This window comes from Rhincodon typus, chromosome 6, assembly GCF_021869965.1.
Source record: "Rhincodon typus isolate 14 chromosome 6, sRhiTyp1.1, whole genome shotgun sequence".
NCBI lineage: Eukaryota > Metazoa > Chordata > Chondrichthyes > Orectolobiformes > Rhincodontidae > Rhincodon > Rhincodon typus.
The window spans coordinates 49,079,548-49,105,195 of record NC_063337.1 but is presented as its reverse complement, the minus strand read 5'-3'; the positions used below and the strand labels follow the sequence as shown (position 1 = coordinate 49,105,195).

At 39.4% G+C, this 25,648-nt stretch overlaps 2 protein-coding genes across 6 annotated transcripts in view; one reads left to right on the top strand and one right to left on the bottom strand.

Moving 5' to 3' along the window:
- The window catches only part of slc9a2 (solute carrier family 9 member 2), an 83,543-nt gene extending 79,072 nt beyond the window's left edge, over positions 1-4,471 (top strand). For all 4 annotated transcript variants that reach the window (XM_048598059.1, XM_048598058.1, XM_048598056.1 and 1 more), the window contains 2 exons: positions 381-468; positions 3,736-4,471. In XM_048598059.1, the coding sequence (XP_048454016.1) occupies positions 381-468; positions 3,736-4,109 (462 nt within the window). In that variant the 3' untranslated portion in view covers positions 4,110-4,471. The remainder of the gene's footprint in view (positions 1-380; positions 469-3,735) is intronic.
- mfsd9 (major facilitator superfamily domain containing 9) overlaps positions 3,201-25,648 on the bottom strand; it is a 41,676-nt gene continuing 19,228 nt past the window's right edge. Inside the window, exons 4-7 of one of the 2 annotated variants that reach the window (XM_048598062.1) lie at positions 19,432-19,561; positions 17,474-17,683; positions 16,056-16,315; positions 3,201-3,386 (exon numbers count right to left, since the gene is read on the bottom strand). In XM_048598062.1, the coding sequence (XP_048454019.1) occupies positions 3,384-3,386; positions 16,056-16,315; positions 17,474-17,683; positions 19,432-19,561 (603 nt within the window). In that variant the 3' untranslated portion in view covers positions 3,201-3,383. Of the gene's footprint in view, positions 3,387-10,020; positions 16,316-17,473; positions 17,684-19,431; positions 19,562-25,648 lie in introns of those variants that run through there. The other variant, XM_048598061.1, reaches the window with a different exon arrangement.

Here is a 25,648-nt window from a genome sequence, read left to right as displayed (position 1 = left end):
TGGTAGAGGTGCGTTGGCCTTGAAGAGTAGCAACTTTAGTTCCAACAGCAGTGTTCCTAACCGCCATGCCCAAACACTTAACAAGAAAGACTGTATAGTTGGACACTTCATTATTTCTTTCTTTTTGCCTTTATATTCTATGTTTTGTTTTATTTTTCTGTGTTTTAAGGTGGCGCCAGAGAGTGGCAACACTATACAACATATTTCACTGTAATTTGCAATATGATACACGTGACAATGACCAAATCAAATCAATACACCAGATGTTGATTATCTTTGAAAATAACTCCAGTGTGGTTTGGCAAGTGTGAACTTGTGCTGTGAGGCTGCCCGGTTATGGTCGTTAAACATATCTCACATGTTCCTTTCTTTGTCCACAGTCAGGTGCTGTAAAGAATAGTCCATTTTCACAGCCTCAAAATGCCAGGATTTCTTCTCAGCCCAGAAAAAGAAACGTTGCTTTCACAGGTAACATTGACTACGTTACAATAAGCCACTTTCAGCTTTGTGTCTTTACTTTGTATTAGAGAAACCAGCATCTGCAGTTACAGCATAGAGATGGTAGAGAAGTAGAGTTTGTTGTCATTGGAAGTTAATGGATCACTCATTTTAATAGGAAAAACCTTTTTTAAAAACTCTTAGTTATAAGCAGTATATGCCATCAGGTGTATGTTGGTATCCAGTGTACTCTGCATTCACAGCACTGATATCTAAAATTTTTGAAGTAATTATTACTTCTGAGGATGGGTGTACTATGTAGCAGCCTGCAAAATGCTAGACTGTTCAACCAAGCAAAGGGAAAAGCAGTTGTGGATATGGTACCATTCCGGTTTCCATCATTTACTCCTGATGTCAGAAAAATAATGTTAAAAGGTCAGAAATTCTTTTGAATTATCACTTTCTCAAGGGCAATTAAGATTGGGTAACAAATACTCCCATTCCCATGCAAGGATTTAAAAATCTGGACATAAGGCTCTGAAATGAATGAACAAGTTTATAATCAATACCAAACTGTCGCTCAGGAGAGATGTGAAAGAGGAAAATAATGCTGAACAAAATGAGGGCTCTGAGTTTTGAGGTCTTGAGAATGAATGAGTCTTTCTTACAGCATTTATAACAAAAGGGATGAATTGTTAGCCCAGATTTGAGATACATACGTATGACCTGATGGGCAAACAGTGTCATGGGTGAAAGGTGACCAAAAGCTGAGTCCTGAAGGTTGAATTAATAGTATATTCATTGCAAGATGCTGTTTACACTGTTGCTTGCTCAAGTTGTGGGAGAAATTACTGCAGACAAGCTGGAGCCAGGGAGTGTATATGATGCGAGATCCAATTGGTAACAAGTATCATAGAATCCCTACAGTGTGGAAACAGGCCCTTCGGCCCAATAAGTCCACACTGATCCTCGGACATCCCACCCAGACCCACCCCCTATAACCCACCTAATCTACACATCCCTAAACACTATGGGCAATTTAGCATGGCCAATCCACCTAACCTGCACATCTTTGGACTGTAGCTGAAGGACAACTGGTCAACACTCTACAGACCAATCAGAATGACAGAAAGTGAGGAAAAGATGGTGACATGGGTGATTTAAGGATGGCATTCGTTCATTACTGAGATCTTAGCTTAACTTGAAAGATCGTGATATACGATCATTTGGGGGTGCAGATGAGAAATAGCAAAGGTCACTTGTAGAAGTTGTTTATAGGCTCCTTAACAGTAGTTATACTATAAGACAGGGCATGCAGTAAGAAGAAAATTAGGCATGTAAGAAACAATTTGTAATACTAATGGGTGACTTTAATCTACATGGCAATTGAGAGAATCGAATTAGCAGAGATAGGCTGGAAAAGTAGTTTGTAGCATTTTGGGACAATCTCTTAGAGCAGTACATTCTAGAGCCAATGGGCAGTAGTTACTTCTGGACCTGGTAGTGTGAAGTGAGCAGGATTCATTAAAAAGCTCCTAGTAAAGGTAACTCTAAGTGAAAGTGATCACAACATGATTGAACTCATGTCCATTTTGAAAGGGAGAAGTGTGGGTGCATGACTAATGTTTGAAAGCTAAGTAAAGTTAACAGTGATGGTATGAAGGCAGAGCTGAACAAGGTGAAATGCAAAGCTAGAGTAAAAGGTAGGCGAGTTGAGTTCCTGTGGCAGACATCTGAGGGGATACTGAATATTCTCGGCAAAGATTTTATCCCAGTGAGAAAAAGAGGCTGTTTGAGAAGGGTGCATCATCTGTAGCTCAACAATTAAGTTAAGGACAGTATTAAATTGAATAAAATACTGTAGAAATCTGCAAAGATTAATGGTAGGTGAGAGCATTGGGCAGACTTGAAGAATCAGCAAAAAATAACTAAAATGACAGTAAAGAAGCAGAAAACCGATATGAAAGGAAGCTAGCTAATGATATAAAAACAGTAAGAATTTCTACAAGTATTACCATAACAAAAACTAGTGTTGGTTCTCCGAGTTATTCAGGGAATTGATTAATGCAAAACAAAGAAAGGGAAATTGTCCGGAATTCAAACTCCTCTGCGATCAAAGGTCAGACATGACTCAAACCTGGGTTTTACCAGTTTTATTCAAGCACTTCTTCTGTGAAGATGATGCACAAGTAACAATAAAATGCAGAGATTTTTATACAAAAACTGTTACTAGTAGTTACACATACTGCCCAATAGGACCTAAATAGTTAATACTGTTAAACCAATCATCTCAGTACCCGAGTGTGCACAAGCCTCAAGGCATGATCAGTACCCTGTCAGGTTACTGCATTTTAAACTGTTACCAGTCAGAGCTCCTGCACCTCCTCCTGTGCTCAGCTGTCACATGATACAGTTGAGGTTTGGCCACACAGCTTACACATGCACACACTCAACTAGTGACTTATAAAAATCATGGGAGGCCTTGAGACTACTGCATCTTTTTGTCCTTTTCAATTGAATTTTTGATTCTCCCCCTTCAAAGGTGTTTCAATGGTCCCTGACCACTGAGATGATTCTTTTTCTCTTATCAGGATTTGCTCTCCTCGACCTTCCTTTTTCAGGTACTTTCAGTTACTTGCAGGAGGCATAGGAGGATTAGTTCACAGTTAGAGTCTCTAGCTGATTGGAAATAAATTGGTTTTCTTCAGGCTTGCGATGGCTATTTTCTAAAGAAGAAAGAACATCTTGTTCCCTTCTGATGGTTCAGCGTCTTCTGACCCAACATTCACAACCCACAAGCTGTTCAGCTATTGAGAGCTCATCTCAGCAGAAAGCCTTGGTCATTGACACCTGGTCGCCACACCACACATCGATCTTGTGGTCTACCCGAGTCTCCCTTCGCATACATGCCCTGACTCCATCTTGACTGTCGTAACCTCTCCCCATCACTTGAACAAGCAGCAGTTTCAAAAAAAAACACACCTTACAATTAGTGTCATGTAACTTGCTCTTAAAAAGTGCAGTAATCTTATCCATAGTTCTTGGTTTGTATTAAATCCTTTACCCATTTCAGTCCACGATCATAAATAGATCATTTTTTAAAAAATGTTATCTTTACACAGAAAACCCTGGACGGGCCAGTTATTTATCATGCAAAATCTGGTCTATGATGTACTTCATTTCTGTTTCTTAAATGCATTCTCCAAATACAATCTTTTTAAAATTATGTCTAAATTATAATGTAAGAATGAAGTTTTAAATGATTGAGAATTTATATTGTACTCTTCTTTTCTTCAGTGGGAGAAGACAGCAATTTAGAAACTGATTCCTTGCAGTTAGATAATATTTTGCAATCCAGAATGGGACCACCACCTCGCCATCAAGAGCCATGTGGAATGGAGCGGAGGAATGAAGTTCACCTGGAGAAAGGTAGAAGTCAAAAGCCTATTTCTTTTGGTTATGATGGTGGTGGAGCAGGCAGCAGAAACGATAGCAGAAGAAAACCTGCACTTATGCCAAGGACAAGATTTGATAATCTGGACATTCATTATAATGAATGCAGAAGGAGTAGGCAAGGATTTGTGGAATTTTCACCAAATAACTGGAGAGCAGAAAGTGCGCATGAGGAAGATGCTGAAGTTAACGATTCTTTGATAAGAAAACCAATGTGATTCCACAGAGAGACGACATGTTTATATCCTGTGCACCAGACCTTCAGAAACCAAATCACTTATTTGTCTTAAGTAATTTAACATGAATTGAAAGACATTCATGAAGGGTTTAGGAATTAAATGGACATGGATTTTTGCTCCTAACTTAATCCAAATTGCTTTTTATTTTGTCAAGACAGCCTCAGTCTTTGTGTACTTGTTGACACTACTAATTATTAAAATAGCATAGGATGCTTTGCAAGCACCAGTGAAAATGTGGTGCGTCTTCACCTGTCTGGTGATATTTACTTTGAAGAACTGGTTCTTGGTTTTAATTTTCAACTGAAATGTTGCTTTTTAACAAATAAAGAAATAAAGATGTGCATCTTTTGTGATCTCTGGACATTCCAAAGTGCTTTACAGTCAACAAGGTACTTTTATGCTAATTATAGTGTCATGTCAGAAATACTGCAGCCATTTTGCCCATAGTAAGCTCCTATAAATAGCAATGTGATGATGACTAGGTTGTTTTTTATTCCTATTAATTGCGTAACAAATATCAACCAGGATATTGTGATAGCAGCTTTTTAAGAGGGGCAAGAGTTTTGGCACTTTAATACCTGTGAGAAAGCAGGGCTCTAAATGAATGTTTCAATAAAAAGATAGCACCTTTCAGTAGTGCACCAATCTCTCAGTAACTGCACTTGAGAGGCAGCCTGGATTTTTGTACTCTGGTTTATAAATGGGATATAAACCCACAGCCTTTTAACTTGGAGAGAAGGGCTTCCGAGTGAACCATTGTTGACTATGAAGGTGCTGGCCTGAGGTAATGAAGGATAATCTGAGCTCTCTTCAACACAAACACACTAATTAGAATTCTTCAGGCAATATTATGACCATTGTCTTCTCATACACTGTTGTGTATCTCCACTTTGCTCAACTGGATTGTTCCTCAATTTAATATCCTTTCAGCATCATACAGTACTTTGCGATCCCATTGCATTAAAGTGTGCTAGGCTCTGAATGCACTCCTCAGTATTAACCCTTTAAGTTAAGTCCCATCCAAACTATTCATATGGACTTGGTAGGAGAAGAGCTTTGGAGACTTAAGGAGTAACAACAAACATTGAGGTCTCCCTCACAGACATTGTTACAAAAACTACCAAGCCAAGTGTAACTTGTGCCAAGTTGCTATCATTCCATCAAACCGTTATCTTACTGAAGGCAAGAGCGTCTTCTCAGACTACCAAGTTGCTTTCCTCTACCATACTAAAGCAGCCAGATGCTATAGATCTATGCCAGGAAAAGGATGGTAGCATCAAATTAGTGTGGGTAAATCACCATGGCTGCTTATTAAGAAATCTCACACGATCAAATACTAAAACAATGATTTAAACTTTATTGCATGTAGCAAACAAAAGAAAATCCCTTAAGGAAATAAGTTAAACCCCACAATTCAATTTGTCTATTTGCCAATTAATGGTGGAATTTAGCTACAATTTCAATATTGATTACTTTTATGATTACCCTTGAGTCTGCAGCTTACTTCCTTATCAGAAGTAACTCCTCTATTCCTTGTTACATTTAGCCTTAACTATCTGTTTGAAGACCCAACCTGATTTGCAATTAACTCCTTAAATTCTTCTACAGGGCAGTTGGTTATAAAGCAGGTGTCAAAGCAGTTTTGTTTATGTACCCTCAACTCCTCCTTTTCCCAGGCTTGGCTAATTTGCTTTCAATTCCTGATGTAACAGCTTGTCTTTGTCCCTTAACAGCTTATTCCAGACAGTTATTGCTGATCCCTTTGTGTGTAGCAGTTTATCCTTGTTGATTCTTTCAATCCATGCACAGTGATTAAAGTTCTGATGTTTGTAAGAACACAAAATCCCCAAGATGGATTTTTCAACGAGCTGAAGGCTAGTGAGGATCCATCATGCAACATGGTGCCAGCAGTGGGCACCATCTCATCATGTGACTAACAGCGGAAGTTGCTTGTGCAGGCTGAAAGAGATGAACTTTCAAGCTCCCTTCAGATGAGAAACTCATTGCAAGATTCCACAAGGCCAAATCTAGTCGATGGTAGAAAGCACACGCATAAGCAAGTGTGAGGCATGACGTAAAAGCAACATTTGGACAGATTGTGTGAGGTGTAGATAATCTCAGAGGGAGGTTCGGTATGACAGTGAACAGCCATTGGAGGTTCCATGAGTGAAGTTGAAATGCCTGGTGGACATGCACATGATTTTGTCCCAACAATTTACAGGCAGTATATACTATTCCTTTATGGTGCACCATTTTGATTAAATGGCAGCATGAAGCAGAGAGACTGACAGGTTGCGTAATTACAGTATTTTCCTGGATAAGTCCGACTGTCTGCAGTTTAAGTAAATGCTTCCTGTTGTCTTAACTAATAGATTGCCAGCATTTTTATTTTGCAACCTTATTAGTCCTTTAGCTTGTTTCTGTGACCCTATAACTGCGTCATAGTGTCCACCAGCTATGGCAATGACATGCAATATGAGCTTCAAATGCTTCACTTAATTCCAGCTTTTCAAGTCTGGCAATGCATAGTTTGTCTTTGAAGTTTTCCCTTGCCCACCAGGGATTTCACCTTTACTCTTGGAGCCTCCAATGGCCATTCACTGTCAGGCTAAACCCTCTGAGATTTAATGCAGTCTGTAACTGTTCAAGTATTGTTTGTATCATATGAAGTCTGTAGCTCAAACTTGCTTCTGCATATGTCCTGCCAGATTTGAAATGCTTTTTACCATTCGGCCTTGTGGGGAAGGTGATAGTGTCTGGAATTATTGCTTAACTATGAATCCACAGACCCAAGTTCAAATCCCATTTTGGTGGAATTTGGATTCAATAAAAATCTGGAACTAAGAGTCTAATGTTGATAAAAACACATCTGATTCCCTAATCTCCTTTAGGGAAGAAAATTGCTGCCCTTAACCTGTTCTGGCCTATATCTGACTCAACATCCACAGACTCTGAACTGCCCTCTGATATGGCCTAGCAAGCTATTCAGTTGTGTCTACTGCTAGAAAGGAAAAAGGGAGTGGAAAAGGACTGAGAATCTGGTATCGACTTAGACACAGGAAATTACAGTGTCAAAAATATCAACAGTGCAAAGCCCTGCTTAATGACATCTGGGGTCTAGTGATGCCTGGAATTCCCTGCGTGCCATTGTGGGTCTAGCAGCAGCACATGGACTGTGGTGGTTCAAGAAGGCAGCTCACCACCACCACATTGAGGCAACTAAGAAAGACAATAAATGCTGGCCCAGTCAGTGATGCTGACATCTCAGAACTGAATAAAACAAGGACTTCTGTTTAATGTTGAAATTAAGCTTTAACAGACAACAATCATTTGCTAATATTTCCTCTTTAGAGGAGTATTTGCTCCATGTTGCAGGTTGATTGTCATGTTTGATAAGTAATTAACCAAAAAATATTAACTGAATTTTGTGTTAATAAAAATGTTCAGTGAATGGCAATTGTTATTAATCATCTGTGTAACAAAGCTGTAATCTACATTTCAGTTATTAGTTTGTCTGTCTTTGTAATATCAATGTGAATGTATTCATTAAAAATAAATTCATTTTAAAGCTATTTCCTTTTTCTGCCAGTTTGCTGGCACTGGAACTTCTCAGAGTAATTCTGAAACTTTGTTTATTTTCCAGCCTGTAGTATTTAACCGGGGATGCGGATAATTTTAAATCAGTCTGTTCAGATGCGTTATGACCCGTCTGGAGCAGGTGAGACTTGAACTCAGGCCTTCTGATTCAAAGATATGAAAATTACCACCGTGTCACAAGCCCTTTCATGGAATCTGTACATGTGACTTTGAGGTAATGGCTACTGGGGCCATTAATTTTAGTGGTTTGTTAAGCACAAGCCTCAAAAGATCCAGTAGTTTCTGTTGCATAGTGACCACCCACTCAGCATTCAGATCACAGCCTGACTCCTGAACAAGCAGGAAATTCAACTTTTAACAGCTATCTGTTTGATGAAAAATAATTAAAAAAAATGTAATTCAACCATCAACTTTTTGGGCATATTATGACACCCCTGCAGCAGCTCAGACTTAACCTGGGCCTTCTGGTCCCAGGATAGGGACCAAACCACTGCTTCCTTGTCCCCTTTGAACTTTGGACTAAAATAAAGACGATATGCTACAACACTGATGCATTTTGCAAACCTTCTGACATGCATTTGAAAATTGTTGTGGACAACCAGATGCGTAATGAAAGGAACAACCCCTTCCTCAAAACACATTGTGAGTGAGAGAGATAAAGCTGAAGTAGTGGTGAGCTTCTTCAGACAAAAGCAGTGTGTAAAACAAAGAATTGTGCATTCTGGTGATCTGAAAAAAACAAAAATTGATGAAGAAACCCAGTAGGTCTGGTAATATCTAGCTGTTGCTGACTGCTACAATCCCTATCATTCAAGGACAATGTTGAGAAGTAGCTGAATATGTTCAACACAGAAAGGGCTAGGAGTCCTTTCTAATCAACCTATTCAGAGATGTTATTACAAACCTCTTGAGCAGATTGGACTTGAACCCAGGCTTCCTGGCTCAGAGTAGGGATACTGGTACTGTGCCACAAGAGCACGGAACTAATGCTGATAATCTGCACATCTAAACTCTCTAGGTTCACCAGCTATGCTCTTCTAGCACAACTATAATAGTGACAGTTATGTAAATGACATGGAAAATTGCCTGGGTATCAGGTCAAATTTAATGCAGCCAACTACCATGCCATTGGCCTGCTTAAGTCAGCAATGCAATGGAAGGAGTAATCAATAGTACAAGCAAGTACCTGTTACTCATCAATACCAGGCTGACTGATGCACATTTAAAATTTAACCACAACCATCTGGCAGCTGACCTCATCACAACCTTGGTCCAAAAATGGACACAAGGTGGATAGAGAGGAGCAAATAAACAAAAGTGGATAAGGAAAGGGTTAGTCACCGGGGCAGTGTGGTATTAATTAGCTTCAATATAAGGCTGCAATTGAATGTAAACAGCTCTAACATGCAAAGCAATAAGAAAATTCTGCAGCGATTGGAATCCTATTTCACACACAGGGAAGTGGCGATAATTATCATAGATTGACCATTGCTTCTCCAGAAAATCACAACGGGGATTCCTTACAGTTGCACCCTTGGGCCATCTATTTTTAATTGTTTTATTTTCAATGCCTTTTCCCGTGCTGCATGCTCATTGGGAATATTCACTGCAAGTATATAATATTTAAATTCTGTAACTCCTTTGAAAATACTGTGGTTGAGTCAATACAATTTGATTTCTTTTACCCCTGCCTGTGTAGAATGTACTAGCAATATGTAATGCACTCATCATTCAGGACTCTGTGGTTAGCACTGCTGCCTCACAGCACCAGGGACCCAGGTTCAATTCCAGCCTTGGGTGACTGTCTGTGTGGAGTTTGCACATTCTCCCAGCGTCTGCATGGGTTTCCTCTGGGTACTCCTGTGTTCCCCCACAGTGCAAAGATGTGCAGGTTAGGTGGATTGGCCATGGGAAATTGCCCATAGTATCCAGGGATGGTTAGGTGGATTAGCCACTGGAAATGCAGGGTTACAGGGATTGGGTGAGATGCTCTTCAGAGGGTTGGTGTGGACTCGAAGGGGCAAATGGCCTGCTTTCACCCTGTAATGATTCTATGATTCTATTCTTCTATGACATTGAACATCAAGAGCAACAGTATCATGACAATACATCCGCTTTCTCTGATTTGGACAATGTTGGCATTCATCCATTATCTCTAGTTAAAAATGCTGTAATTATACACTGTATAAGTTTGTGGGAGCAGCATCTTCACAAGAATATAAAGTTCAAGGAGAAGGTCCTCAACTTTTTCACAACAATTAAGGGTGGGCAATAAACCACTGAGTCTTTCATATACATCCCAAAAATTTACAGTTTATTAGGATATCAATTTTATTAGCACCAATGCACGTACCAATAACTTACATAACATTTGCAGATAAAACTGAAAACCAAATTTTACAAGAATTAAATATTACTTGAGAATATTTAGAGAACAATTGTCAAACAACTAGTCTTTTCACATTTCTTTTGTAAACATTACTATATAGTGGTCTGACCAATATTGAACAACGTTAGCTCACTTGGTTGGATGGCTGGTTTGTGATGCCAACAGCATGGGTTCAATTCCTGCACTGGCTGAGGTCACTATGAAGGACTCTCCATCTCAACCTCTCCTCTTGCCTAAGGTGTGGTGACCCTCATATTAAACCACCACCATGGTCACCCAACCCAAAATATTAACTCTGATTTCTCTCCACAAATGCTACCAGAACTGCAATTTCTGTTTTTGCATCACCAGTTGTCTCTCTCTAACATGACAGCAGCCCTATGGACCAGTAGAACCATGGCAACTTTACCTCTTACAAGGATAAGAAATACAAATAGCTTGGGTAAGACCTGCCATTTTGTGAAAATAAAATTAAGTATAGTGCCAATGCACTTTTGCCCCTAAGACAATAGAATTCAATAAAAATTCAGCGATTGGAAATTTATGAAAGGACATAGCAAAATCTTCTGACCCTTTACTTTCATTCAATAAGATCAGGGCTGATTATCTGCTTCAAGTTCAGTTTCCCTTCCACTCTCAATATACCTTGATTTCCGAGAGACTACAAAGCTTTCACTCCAACCTTGAATATACTCAACAATTGGAGCATCTGCAATCTTCTGAAGTACACAATTCCAAAAATTCATATTCCTTCCCATCCTAATCCTAAAAAAGTGAACTCTTCTACTTGGTCCATGGCTACGTTTAAGACTACCCAGAAAAATGAAAACAACTGGCATCTAACCTTTTCAGAAGCTTGCATGTTTCAATGAGGTAAAGTTTCAAACCTTCGAAGTCCATAGATAGCCCAATTTGCTCGGTTTATCATCAGAGGGCAATCATTTCACATCAGGAATGAACTTAGTGAACCTTTACTCTCCCTCCTCCAAGGCAATGATATGCTTTTATAAGTAGAGACCTAAGCTGCACGCAACACTTCTTCAGTTGTCACCAAAGCTCTGTATGAATTGTAGCAAGACTTCCACATTTTTGTGCTCAGGTTGTCTTGCTAACATGCCAATTACTTATCCAATTGCTGGCTGCCTCTGCATATTAATATTGCTTTCCTTGTGCAAGTTTATACCCACGTTTCTCTGAACATCAACAGTTGATACTTTTATAAAATAACAATGGATCTACACGTATTAACAAATTGAATGATCTCAGCTGATTCACTTTACACTTCATTTGCCACATTGTTGACTCTGACTATCCTCAGAGTGAAAATACTTGAACAGGTGGTCTATCTTTCTGCTTTAGGGATTGCAGTGAAAACTGTGGAAAATTTCCAGTGTAACCTTTAGTTACACGCCAAAGTGGTTATTTTGAAAACATCTTAACCTTTAAAAAAAAACTAAATCAAAAACAACTATGATCCTTTATAATTAAAGGAAACAGTGTTTTTCATCTATTACAGATGTGATAGATATTTTAAAATACAAAATGAATGCCGTGGATTTATTCAATGCTCTTCATGACCACAGCAGAATACTATGGTTTTCATTCGATAGGTGAGGAAGACAAGCCTTGAATCTACCACAGCCAGAACAGGGATTGAACTGTGCTGTGGATATTAATTTGATCCAATGTGATATCTGTCTTGTCAACTGAGCTGACCAAGCAACACCACCCCTCCAAAATAGAGAATGTAGCTACACTGTACATTTATGTATAGCAATGTGATAATGACCAAATAGCTTGATTATGATGCTGACTGAGGAACAAAACATTGGCCAGAACAAGTGTGATATGACTTGATCAGTGACTAAGTGGGATCTGATGGAATTATGATACAGTGGTGGAGGGGGCAGAAAGAAAAGGGGTAATGTACAGAGAGTGGAGTCAGAAATACAGACAGCATGGGAACATTGAGCAGCTGCAGTTGTCTGGGAAACTGAGGGGTAAAGGAAGGAGGTTACAGGATGCAGGAGGTTGAGAGGTGACCTTATAGAGGTTTATAAAATCATGATAGGATTAATGGTAGGTGTCTTTTCCCTAGGATGGGGGATTTCAAGACTAGGGAGCATATTTTTAAGGTTAGAGAAGAGAGATTTTAGAAAGACACGAGGGGTAATTTTTTTAATTCAATGGGTAGTTCGCATGTGGAATGAATTTCCTGAGGAAGTGGTATTGCGGGCACAGTTACAATGTTTAAAAGACACCTAGATAAGTACATGAATAAGAAAGGTTTGGAGGAATATGGGCCAGGAGCAGGCAAATGGGACTGGTTTATTTTGGGATTATGTTTGGCATGGTCTGGTTGAATGGAAGGGTTTGTTTCCATGCTGTATGACTCTTTGACTCTATAACAATGGTGGCAAGATGAGTTTGCTCAAGGTAGAAGGATATATCATAGAATCCCTACAGAGTGGAGGCAGGCCATTCAGCCCATCGAGTCCACACCAACCCTCTGAAGAGCATCCCACCCAGACCTACCACCCGCCCCATCCCTGCATTTTCCACCCTAGATACTACAGGCAATTTAGCACGGCCAATCCACGTAATCTGCACATCTTTCGACTGTGGGAGGAAACCAGAGCACCCGGAGGGTGCTTATTCAGACATGGAGAGAATGTGCAAACTCCAGACACACAGTTGCCCGAGGCTGGAATCGAACCGGGTCCCTGGCGCTAACCACTGAGCCACCGTGCCACCGTGGTCTAAGGTAAGTAGTAAGGTGCGAGACCAATAGGGAGAAAGTTTCTGGTGATGACAGGACAAGGAAACAAAGTTCTGATGAACTGTTAAGAAAAAAAATGATCAGTTACAATTTTGTCAGAGATGGATAAACAGTCTAGAGAAACATTACACAGGCGTGTACAGGGCAGTGGACAGTGAGTGGCAAAAGGTAGTCAAAATGAGCAGTTTAGGTGTAAGCAAGCAGAAGGTCAAATCTCAGGAAATGTTGGGGTTAAGGGAGGGGATGGTTGGTTGGGTAGGTACCAATGTCTTAGGCCCAGTGTTAGCAGGGCTGAGGAACTATACAACAGCAAGGCCAGAATTGGGATGGTAAACATAGTTAATTGAGATGTCGTGTGGTTGAAGAGATAGTGAGCAGAGACATTGAAAATGAGAAGATATAGAATAAGATTTGTAAAGTGGGTGATACCTTGGAATACATCGCCAAAAGAACCACCTTATTTATACAACAGTGATTACTCTTCTCAAAAAGACTAACCCAATGACTAACAAATGCTTTGAAAGAAGGTTTGTTCTTCGGTTTAGAAAGATGGTGTTGGCACAATAAGTGTATTTCTCATACATATGTTACAACATAAAACTAACACAGTTGTTGCCATTTTATAAATACACGAAGTACAGACAATACATAAAATTCAAATATATCATAAAGTAATAAATATTCATTGTGCAAATTTCTGTCTACTAAGAGCAATGACTCTTGCTGAGATATAGTTTTGCAAGCAATGTGTGCTTGAGTATCTTCCCTTCATATATGTTCTTCAATTATAAGCTGATTGTCAGAAGCTCTTTGAATGTCTTTATCTATCATCTGTCTTTATCATGCATTCACTGACAGATAGAAGTGATACAGAGCGTACGCTGCTGGCTTGGTTATTAGGTAACCAGAATAAGCACAGAATTTTTGCAAATGGATAGATCCCTGGCTTAACCAAAATAGCATCAGAGGCATGAATCCAGATGTCCCAGCCCTGAAGCCAGGCTGTGGTGGGTTGTACTTTGCACGCTTATGGTTCATACATGCAAATGCACACGTTAAAGTGCAGCTATCTTCAATCAGAGCCTGTTTTCGTTTGAAGGATGTCCAAAACATGACTGGTTTACTTCAGATGTGTCAAGAAAAGGGATAAATTTACCAGAGTTCTTTGGAGAAGTAGGATACCCTTCTGGAGAGGTACAGAATCCTTTTGGTTATGGTTCCAAGACACCATTGGGAGGAGTCAGGTGTCCTTTAGGAGAGGGTCAGTGTCCTTTGGATAAATATTGAACAAACTTGTTGGAATTGCCAAGCTAATTGTTGCTGTGAAGGGTGTTCTCAAATAAGTTATCAAGAAATTTAAATCTTCCCTGTAAATATTTGAAAAACTGTCTGAAGTGAAGTGAAATAGTACGCCCTATCTTTTGACATAAACCAGATGATCTTCATTAGACGATTAATGCCGTATGACTGATTTCAAGACTAATCATTATCACAGTGGTATGCCAGCTAGTTCATAGTTTGATGGATCTATGTGCTTACAAAGTATATGATCTGAGATTTTATAAAACACAAATACCTATTTTCATAAGGGTTAAGGGAAGTTAAATAAAGTGAAAGTTATTATTGAAATTGATCAGTTTTTAAAAACTTTTTCATCAATGGATGCTCAAGAATATTATTTATTTTCAGTACGTAGTCTGCCCATTCTTAATACTGGGTGAATTGGCAGGCACTATGATGGCAGAGGGTGCTTGGCAATACGTTGACATAGGGACTATAAAGGGCTACAGGAGTAGGTAGGATCAAGGTGTGGCATAGTTTGGCATGAATAAGGCTTGAAAAGTGTGTGGAGGAGCTGAGGATTATGGGCTGGAGGTTTTTTTTTTGCTTTAATCTTTTATTTAAACACCTGGGACAAGGTGCTGGAGCACCAGGGCAGGCATTTCACTTAGTCCACCCCCACACCTCTCATTGTGTGTGTATCTTTGGACTGTTTGTGGGGGAATCTCCCTTCTGCTGAGTGACTCAGAGAACTTACGTGGTGTGCAATTTAGTGACTGAAGTCATGATATTAACAGTTTGATTCCTAGGTCTCTGCTGAGTTTTCTGATGAGATAAAGCAATAACTAAGACACCAAAACAAGCCTCCTGAAGTTTACAGAGGGTAAAAGCAGGAAGCATCCCCACCTCTGACCAAATTAAAGTGGGACTTGGCAGTGAGGTGGGTAGTGGTGAAGAACATGTGGCCAGGATTTGAACAAATTGAAGAAGAGTCATGTTGGACTTGAAACTCTGTTTCTCTGTCCACAGATGCTGCCAGACCTGCTGAATTTCTCCAGCACTTTGTTTTTATTTAGGATTATCTGTTCTTCCCATCATGGGTACACTGCTTGCTACATTTGCTATCAAAACTCCTACCCAACAGGTAGCAGACAGACACTAACATTTATGGAAGTAGAGTGCAACAAAGAGTAAACGCTTTATATCAAGGAAAACAAGGAATAAAATGATCATCCAATTTTAGAAAGTAAACACAATATTACAACTTTTTTTGATATATTTCATCAAAAAAGTCACATTACTTCATGGTAACTTCTGCAATCCCTTAATGTAATTTCACTTTGGCCTCTGTGGTTTTATTGAGTTTCGAATGTATAGAGGCCATAAGGAGGATGGCCAGTAAAGCTAAGGCAGCACCGAGTCTTGGGGGACCGCACACACTGAATTCCTGAACAATCCCAGAAAACAACGGGGCAAGTATACGTGCAACAGCTGTGACTGATTGTCCGGCTCCTATCATAGTACCTCTGGCCTGTTGCCCACCTTGGCTCAGTTCCATGTCGGTGATGCACACACGGCCAATAGTGGTTGAGAACCCTAAAACAGTTGAGCACAGTACAACTACCTGTATGGACGATGCAACCGAGTACATCACCATCGTGCAACACGTGAGGATGCCTGAATGTAACAGCAGTAAGATCACTTTGCGATTATAGAGTCCAATGACAGAGCCAGCTATCAAACCTGATAGAGCTCCAATTATTCCACCGTAGCTGATGAGATATCCTATTAGTCTGGGTGGTGCGTTAAATCTTTCTTCAACTGCAAGAAAAAAATTGCTGTAGTACAGAAGATTAGCTAGAGCCATAAGGAACCTTACCAGAAAAACATCCCATAGATTAGAATGAATTAGTCCTTTTATATTTTGTCCCACCAACACACACTGACTCCAGACGGAATTTGATGTTTTGTGTCTTGCTGCTCCATTGGTTGTTGTAATCACTGATTTTGTAGTATGATTTTTAACTTTTTCTTTTTGTAAAGTAGCGCACTTGGTCTCATAATTCACTTCTGTTGTTAAGTGCAGTTCTTTTGTTGGAGTATACAACCATGCTTTGTAAGGCAACCTCCAGACAACACCTATAATAGTAAAACATTGTTACACAGAAAATCTACACCACACAATGCAATAAAATCTCTGTTAACGGTATTTAACTACAATGTATATGTCTACAGCATTCCTTCTATACCTCATGGTGTTGGAGGCCACAGTACAAGCTGGTGGACAAGGAGTGAACATTACAGGAAAGTCAAGTCAAGGCAAGGTCAAGGCAGGTAACATCTCTGAGATTCCAAGAATAAAGTTTGATAACAGATTAGGTGAGAAGATGGAAGGCTCAAAATCAAGCAGTCAACAAAGGCTTGATGGCTCAGGCTTACTCTGAGTCAAACATTGATGAAGTCAAAGTAAGTTATTGTGGGAGTAGTTTCAGTCTGTCAACAGTTGCTTTGAGAATGTTCTGGATCATCTGCATCCTGATATTGAGTAGGTTGAGTGAAACACTGTCTGGAAGTCAATGACGAAGCTGGAGTGATGGAGCTGAACCTTACAATAAAAGAGACTTTTTTTCTCTGAAGAAGGGTCCCGACCCGAAACATCAACTTTCCTGCTCCTCTGATGCTGCCTGGCCTGCTGTGTTCCTCCAGCTCCACACTGTGTTATCTCTGACTCTAGCATCGTCAGTTCTTACTACTTCACAATAAAAGAGGATTTATTACTTCAAAACTAATATCTGCTTTTGGCTACTAGAAAACTGACACCCAATATATCCTGTTTGTATTGATATTATGAAAAGAAATGTATCATATTTGAATGAATTGTTGATAGAAAACAGATTACAGCTAAGCAAGAAGCTTTAGTATGGTGATAGGGGCTACTCTTCATTGAGGCTTGAATGTCTTTAAGGGCATCGTTGGATGAAAAGGGATGCATCTTTCTTTCTGATGTTTGTAATGAAATTCTTCCAATAGTTCTCATCAAGTGCAAAATAGGTTGTGTCTCTCTTTTGGTTTAATAAACTTTGACGTTCTTTTTGTAAAAATACATTGACAGCCTCCTGTGAATATGTCCAGTGACTGACCTTCATGTCAAATACAAAGGGAAAAAAAAAATGTTTGTTTTGCTGAGCCAAGTTTCACTCTGGATCAGACTTGTCCAGTATTCCCATCAGCCGGGTTCATAATCTTTTAATTACACATACTCAGTGAACATACCCATTTTCTGTAGAGGAGACATACCTGCATTTACAAAGAAAATGAAACTGCAAACAAAGGAAGTGGTGTAGAAGCCTCCATCTAGCTCAACCAGATATCCACTAAGTACAGGGCCCAGAATGAAACCCACACTAGAAGCTGCACTAAACCTTCCCATTACATTGGGGCGTTCGTATTCGGGAATCAGGTCTGACAGAAGAGCTTTCAAGATGGATTGAGTATGTTTGAAAATACCTGAAAGTACAAAACAAAAATCAATTAAAGGAAATATTAAACAAGGAGATATTAATGCATAGACAGTCTATTACACTTGATAATTTCAGCAGCTGTGATTTTGCCTCAAACACATCACCTGAGATCCAGCAACACTGCTGAGTGAAGTGTGACTTGGGAACCCAAACAAAATAATGCAACATATTATAATGCATAGAACACAGTGAATATTCTTGTAATTATTAATCACTTTTGTACTTCTTTCATGCATCTTAAACACAAGAAGCTAAATTAAATACAATTACCCCAAAAACTGAAGAAAGGAAGAACAACAAATAACTGAATGTAGACTATTATTCAAAATTACCTATTAGCTTTTACATTTCTAAGAGATGCAGTGGCTTAATAAAGTCTGATATCATCATCTCAGTTTTCTGAAACAATATGATTCTAGATCATCAAGAGGACAGTGTGATGTAAGGGGTGTAATTTAAATGTACTAGTTTAATTTGTTTTATGAGTTTGAATTTTGAACAAATGGCAACGTGGGCCTTGGTCTGTGTGTATGAAGGGATTTAATAATTGATTTGTCAGACTTTCTGGATTTAAGCTTTTAAATGTGTCAGAGAGCAGGTGGCTGGGGTTCCTCCTGGACTGATAATGAGAGCTTGTTTGTATTGTCAAAGTTTTATGATCTGAGAGAGCAAACGCTGAAAACCATTAGCTTTCTTTCAGTTTAGAAGTATCAAGAGATGGTTAGCTCAGTTGGCTGGATGGCTGGTTTGCAACGCAGAGAGATACCAACAGCACAGGTTCAATTCTCGTACCAGCTGAGGTTACTATAAAGGTCCCACTTTTCAATCTTGCCCCTCACCTGGGGCATAGCAAACCTCAGGTTAAACAATCATCTATCTGGCATCTTTCTCCTCTGGCACTATGACAACTTTACTTGCTTTCAATCAACTCCATTGACATCAAGCTCTTCCAGTACAGCTCACAAATCTAGTGGCTATCTGACAACATGGAAATCATCTAGCTATGTCTTGTTCCCCCAAAAAAGCAGGTCAAATCCAACCAATTATCTGCATTCAACTGCAAGTCAGGGGCCTGGCAAGTATCTCACCTTTTCTCTGACCATATTAGAAAATGCTAATTAATTGACAAAAACAATGGAAGTGCAAAAATATGTCAGGGTCCTTGTACACATGCCACTAAAATGTAGAAGTACAAAAAATTATAAAATCAAATGGAATCCTACCCTTCATAAATAGCGAGAATATAAAGAGGAGGAAGTTTTGCTACAGCTATATAAATCAGATCACATATATAAGTCAGATCACATCTGAGCAGTACAGCTCTGGGCACCATAGCTTACTGTGGGCAAATTAGCTTAAATTACAACAGTGACTATATTTCAAAAGTACTTCATTGGCAATAAAGTTTCAGAATTTTTATCCCAAAAGAATCAGTAGTTTTCAGTTGAAAAACAAGACTATATAACAAGACTCACTGGCTGAAGATGAATGAAATTCACATCTGCAGAAAAATCACAAGCAATGTGCAATGCATAAAATGAATGCATAACGTCTAATTGAAAACAAATCTCATTCCTATCACAAGGCACTACAAATTTGACATTAAAAAGATTACATTTTTTACAGAAACAGGCAGTTCAAAAACACTCTTCCTCCCACCCCAAAGGTAGTGAGACTCACTTGCAGGTTAATAAGTCAAGTGTTATTTTCAAACTGTTCAGGTTATATGCTTACCAGTGGGAATCCTAGCCAGTATTAGCAAAGGGATGCTACTAGAGATGCCAAGTAGACCGTAGCTAAATCCACTAAGTACGAGTGTAATTAATAACACTTTCTGTCTTCCTACAACATCACTCCAAGAACCCTAGACAAAAGAAAAGAAGTTTAACTGCTTGTAATTTTAATTACTATCCCATACTTTAACCATGATGATATCCGGATTTGGATGTGGCTTCAGGCAGTCAAGAATCCAAACTCCTGTTGCCAAAATCACTATGTGGCTATTTCACTGGTAGGAGTTCATGCTACACAAATGCCAGTCAATGACATATCCTTAAGATAGAATCTATCATCTTCCACCACTAACACACAATGGCAGCAGTGTATAACATCCACAAGATGCACGTTAGTAACTCACCAATACTCCTTAATTTACCAATACTCCTAATCTGTGGTGTCTGCCACCTAGAAGGACACAGGGCAGCAAATGAGTGCGAACACCAGCGGATACCCTGACTTGAAACTGTATCACTGTTCATTCACTGTCATTGGGTCAACGTTCTGTTAATCCCTTCCGAACACCACATGAACTGCATTGGTTCAAGAAGGAAGGTCACCACCAACTTCTCAAGGATAAGGAGGGATAGGCAATTGGATGTTGCCTAGCTGGTGATGCCCAGAACCCATGAATAGATAAATTAAGAAAGGAGCTCTTCGTGTCATCATGGAGAAAAGATGGCAGCACTTTATTGGAACACTAAGTAGGAACAACAAAATTATTACTCTCCAAATTTCTTAGCTGGCAATGTTGAACAAAAAGTGTCCTAAATATATTTTTCAGCAATTCACCTTCATCTCTCTAATACAATTATAAAGATTATGGTTCCATTAGACCGAAGACAACAGCATGCCAAACCTAGATAATTGGAGCCCTCTGCTGGTTCACTGAGAGTTTACATTATCTAAATGCAGCATGGCTATGCTAAAAACACTGAAATGGAACAGTAAACAAAAATTGTTCATCAAAAACAGCAGTTGGCAATTCTATCATAATTTTTGCATCAGTAGAAACATTTTGCCTGGTTGTAAGCAATGTGGTTGACTCTTAACTGCCCTCAGGGCAGTTAGAGATAGGGAGTAAATGCTGGCCTAGGCATTGATGCCTCATTCCTTGAATGAATAAAGATGCAGCTCTACCTTGTTTGCCAATTTAGTTTTAAAAATAAAAAGCCATATAAATGATTAATTCCGTCCCATATTGGGCAAGCTTTAGATTGTACACCAGGTTGCTCAGACACAGATTACAGCACTTCTTAAACAAAAGCTACACAACCAGTGTCTGTTGCTTCTGACATTCACAGCCTCCATATAGAGTTAAATAATTTAAGTATGAATCAAAAGAAGGTTATGCTAAACCTGCACAAAACACTGGTTCAGACTCAACTGGAGTACTGCATTCAGTTCTGGGTATCACGCTTCGGTAAGGGCATGAAGGCAATTGAAAAGGTACAATAAAGGTTCATGAGAATAATCCAAGAAACTTTTGTTACGTAGATGGATTAGTGAAGTTGGGACTGCTCTCTTTGGTGAATAAAGGTTAACAGGAAATTTGAGGGAGGTATTCAAATTCATGAAGGGTCTGAGCAGAGTAGATAGGGAGAAACTGTTCTCATTGAAGACCAGAGGGCAGCACAGTCAGTACAGCAAGTGACACCTCAAGATAAGCTTCTGATAAACATACAGGGAAAACCTTGGAAGACAGACACCATCCAGTGACTAGCAAAGTAGCATCGCAGAATGAAAATTCAGTGCTATGTGCAGACCTGGATTCAACCTTGCCACTTCCAAAAGCATTTGAAAACATTGCATAACCACAACAAGTAAAACAAAAATAACAAAATCGGAGAAAGTCATTTACATATTATTGAAATGACAGAAATCAAAAGATTGGGTCAGTATATTGTTGCATGCAGTGGGCAGCATTGCAGGCAAGCTGAGGAGGCCTATGGGGGCCTAATCAGTGCTTTTGATTCTTTAGTTTTTACACAGGGTTAAGCAAATGTCTGGGGAAAACACTGGCTGCTTTATTATGATCTCTACTGTTTGGCAATAATTACAATTACACAATGCTAAAAGACATCTCAGGGACAGCACAGTGGTCAGAGTTTTTGACAAAACTCTCTCGGACTTCGTATAATCTAAGCAGACCTAATGTCAGTTGTCGAGGCAGGCTGAAATCCAAAAACAGAGACAAGTCTTAAAGGGGACGGAGACAAATCCTTTGGCTACACAAATGAAAGTGTGTCCGAATAGCACCCAAGGAAGCATCGAGACAGCATGCCAGATATCAGCTTGTCATATTGTCGCTAAGTTGGGAAAAAGGTCCAGCAGCTCAAAGAATGCACTGCCTAAATCACATGGATTTGGGAAATTCAATAATTTTAATCAGAATGTCACTCCAAGGAATTTTTATCCTCAAAAGCAGAGGGAAAAGCCACCAAAGATCATCATCCAAGAAATCAAAGAACCAGCAAATAAAGCAATGACCTTCCTTGGAGATACTAAGGGAAAAAAAAAGTAAATACTACAGTCTTAATATAGAGGTCAATGAATACCCTAGTAATTTCAAACTCGACAAATGAGCAGTACATAATGCACACTCAGATGAGATTGAATGGCTCAATCAAATTTGACTGTAACCTTCGTTAATTCAACTAAAGTTCCAAATGAGATAAACTTAAAATCAAAGGCCTGATAACAGCAAATATTTGGGGTGTGGTGCAGGAGCTTTGAAACACTATATGTAATCCAGGACCAAGAACATTCACCATTAAGCATAAAGGCTTGAATGGATATGAAACTGGTTTACAAGATTAGAATTAGAATTACATTTATTGTCATGAGTATTCAAGTACAGAAATACAGGAGTACAGTGAAAAGTATACAAAGTCACCATTTTCAGATATAAAAAAAACAGAATTTTAAAAAAACAAAAGCAGAAATAAAAGACAAGATTGAAGAAAGAAACCAAAACCTTGACTTGATTCAAATCCCCAAAAAGTGTTTAAAAGCTTGGACAGACTGAAAATGCTATACTACATCACTGTCAGAGTGGATAAAAAATCCATTTTTCTGTTCACACCCAGGGAAGCCCCACATCCTCTCCTGACAATGGTCAGAACTCAGAAGTAAAATATAAACAATGTTGCATTAAAGGGTTATTTTGCCTGTGACCAGATCTACCAGTGTTCTGATGTAATGGCATCCATCTTCAACCAGAAATACTGAATGGACAATCCATCCTCGGCTCAACCTGAGGTCCCCAGCATGCCAGACCTAAACCAAAATCGATTCACACCACGTGATACAAAAAAATGGCTGATGGGGTGTAGTAAGTGGCAATAAGTAGGAAGCTTATATCTCCATGTTTCACCTGTGCTGTGGGATTTCAACTCCTTTGCAACCATATACCATATACTTATTAGAAGGAATCCATAGAGTCATAGAATCCCTACAGTGTGGAAGCAGGCCATTCAGCCCATCAAGTCCACCCCGACCCTCCAAAGATCATCCCACCCAGACCCACTCCAACCCACCACCCCCAATCCTATCTCTGTATCCCCACATTTCCCATGGCTAATCAACCTAGTCTATGCATCCCTGGACACGATGGACAACTTAGCATCGCCAATCCACCTAATCTGCATACCTTTGGACTGTGGGAGGAAACTGGAGCACCCGAGAAAAACGTGCAAACTCCACACAGTCGCCTGAGGGTGGAATCGGTCCCTGGCAATGTAAGGCAGCAGTGCTAACCATTGGGCCACTGTGCTGCTCCATGGCCCAATAAAAACAAAACATGACCAAAGAGTCAGCACAGTGCTCCAAAACTCTACAACATACAGGCTTAACACCTGTCAAAAATCAATGCCAGTGAAGATAATAATCAGGACACCATAGGGGATTTGGGGGTGTGGAAGAATGTGGTGGAGTGGAACATATAGGGAGAGCCCCTCTATAAGACAGTCTACAGCTGCTTTTGCACCCATAGAGGTCTGTCTGCAATTCTGCCCAGAGCATTGTGTTAAGAGTGCACGAGTAAGCAACTAAACAGATCTCAGTCACCACCCCCACCTTGCCTGCAGGGAACCAGAAGGAAGACTAGCTAAGCTTTGCCAAGCTCCATTCACAAGCCCCAGCAGAGTTTAACTAATTAAAAACTGCAAATAGGCTGGTAACACTGCCATGGCCAACCAACCCCACCTCCCGCCCCCACACTAACATTTTAACACCGGGAAAATGGCCTATGGAAGAGTTCACACTTGGTAATTTATACTCTCTGATGGGCTGAGTGCCGATCAAATTCTGATTTTGATTTGATTTATTATTGTCACATTTACTAAGATACGGTGAAATGTATTGTTTTGTGTGCTATTCAGGCAGATCATACCTTACATTAGTACATCAGGGTAACAGAACAGAATGCGGAGCGCAGTATAACAGCTTCAGAGAACGTGCAGAGATAAATCAACTATAATATTTGAGAGGTCTGTTCAAAAGTCCGATAACAGTGGGAAAAAGCTGTTCTTTAATTTATTGATATGTGTTTTCAAACTTCTGTAACCAGAGTGGGGGTGGTCTTTGATTATATTGGCTGCTTTTCCAAGGCAGTGAGAAGTTTAGAATGGGTCAATGGATGGAAGGCTGGGTTGCACGATGAACTGGGCTATATTCACAACTCTCTGTAATTTCTTGTGGTCTTGGGCAGAGCAGTTGCTATGACTCCAAGATGGTGTGTTACTTCCTTGGTTCCAGGTTGAAGGATGTCACAAAGCTTCTGCAGGGGGTTCTTGGAGAAAGGTGATCAGCCAGAGGTTGTCATCCACATAATTGATTTTTGGTTGTTTGGTTTATTCTTTTCCTTTTAACACAAGCTGTTTTCGCATAGTCCAAAGCTCAAAAATCCAAAGATTTTTCAATTATGTGGATGGTTTTTCATTATTTTTATTTTCATTCTTTTATCAATTTAGTTTGAAGCTGTGAACTTGGAAGTGTGAGCTGAAGATGAGCTTTGGACTTTGCGAAAACAGATTGCGTTAAAAGGAAAAGTATAAACAAAACAAGTTTTTGCTTGTTTGTGAGGCCAGCCCTGGAAGTTAAATTGCAGGCTGATTCTTCATTAAAAGGGTTCCGACAGACATGGGAAGAACAATGCATTTAAATAGATAGCGTAAGTTAGTTACTAACAAGGTCAGTACCTGGGAATTCGTTTCAGCAAGTCTGGGAAGACCTATATTCAAACAGATGGCATACGTTAAATGGTAAATGAGGCCATGGGAAAAGGTAGTCGGTCTGTCAGGGAGAAGAGCAGAGTTGGAATTTGATTAGAACTGTGTTTTCCGGGGAGAAGAGTTTTGGCCGCTGATGACATTGCATAAAGATTTTGAAAGCTCCCTGTCTAACCTCCCTTGCCAGTTTTTGGAAGCTTAGAGAGTGGAAGCTGAGTTAGAAGTATTACCACCTTTAGCTGAGTGAAATGAAAAGGTGACCCTGATCGACATCTCAAAAAAAAACAAGGGGTTCACATCAATGCCAATGAAACAACACATCACTAAAAACATTTCAGTAATCTAGCCAGTTTTGTTTTCTTTTTACTCATCCTTTAACTGTGTTTGATCATCTGTTTGTCTTTTGTTTGAGTGAGAGCTGAAAACAAATGTTTCTGATTTAATGTATAGATATTAATTAGATTACTGTGTTGTTTAATTTTTTTCTCCACTGAAGTTATTATATCTTTAATAAATTGTTAACCTTTTGTTTAATATTCAAAACCAGTGTCAAAGTCTGAGATTGGTTATTAAAAAGTCTGGTTAGCATTGATGTAACTAGTGAGGGTCTTTGAAAGTTTCAATTTTATTGTGTTATGAATACAGAGGTAGAAAGGCTGATTTGATTTGGTCATCTGTCTCCATGCTGTAACATAATTGTGGGCTCGAGTCCTGGATCTTGAAATGCAGATAATGCAGGTCTGAAATTGGACTTTAGTACTTGGACTGGATAATCAGACATCAGGTTTGTAATCAGATTTAAGAAATCCTTTAAAGGTTTTTGAACTTGTCAGATGTTTCCCTGGTACAGTTGCAGGGTTAGACTATAGGGGAACTAGCAGATTAGCCAGCAGATTGGAAATAAAGTTGCCAGAAAAAGCTAAGAAGGCAAACATTATAGATTA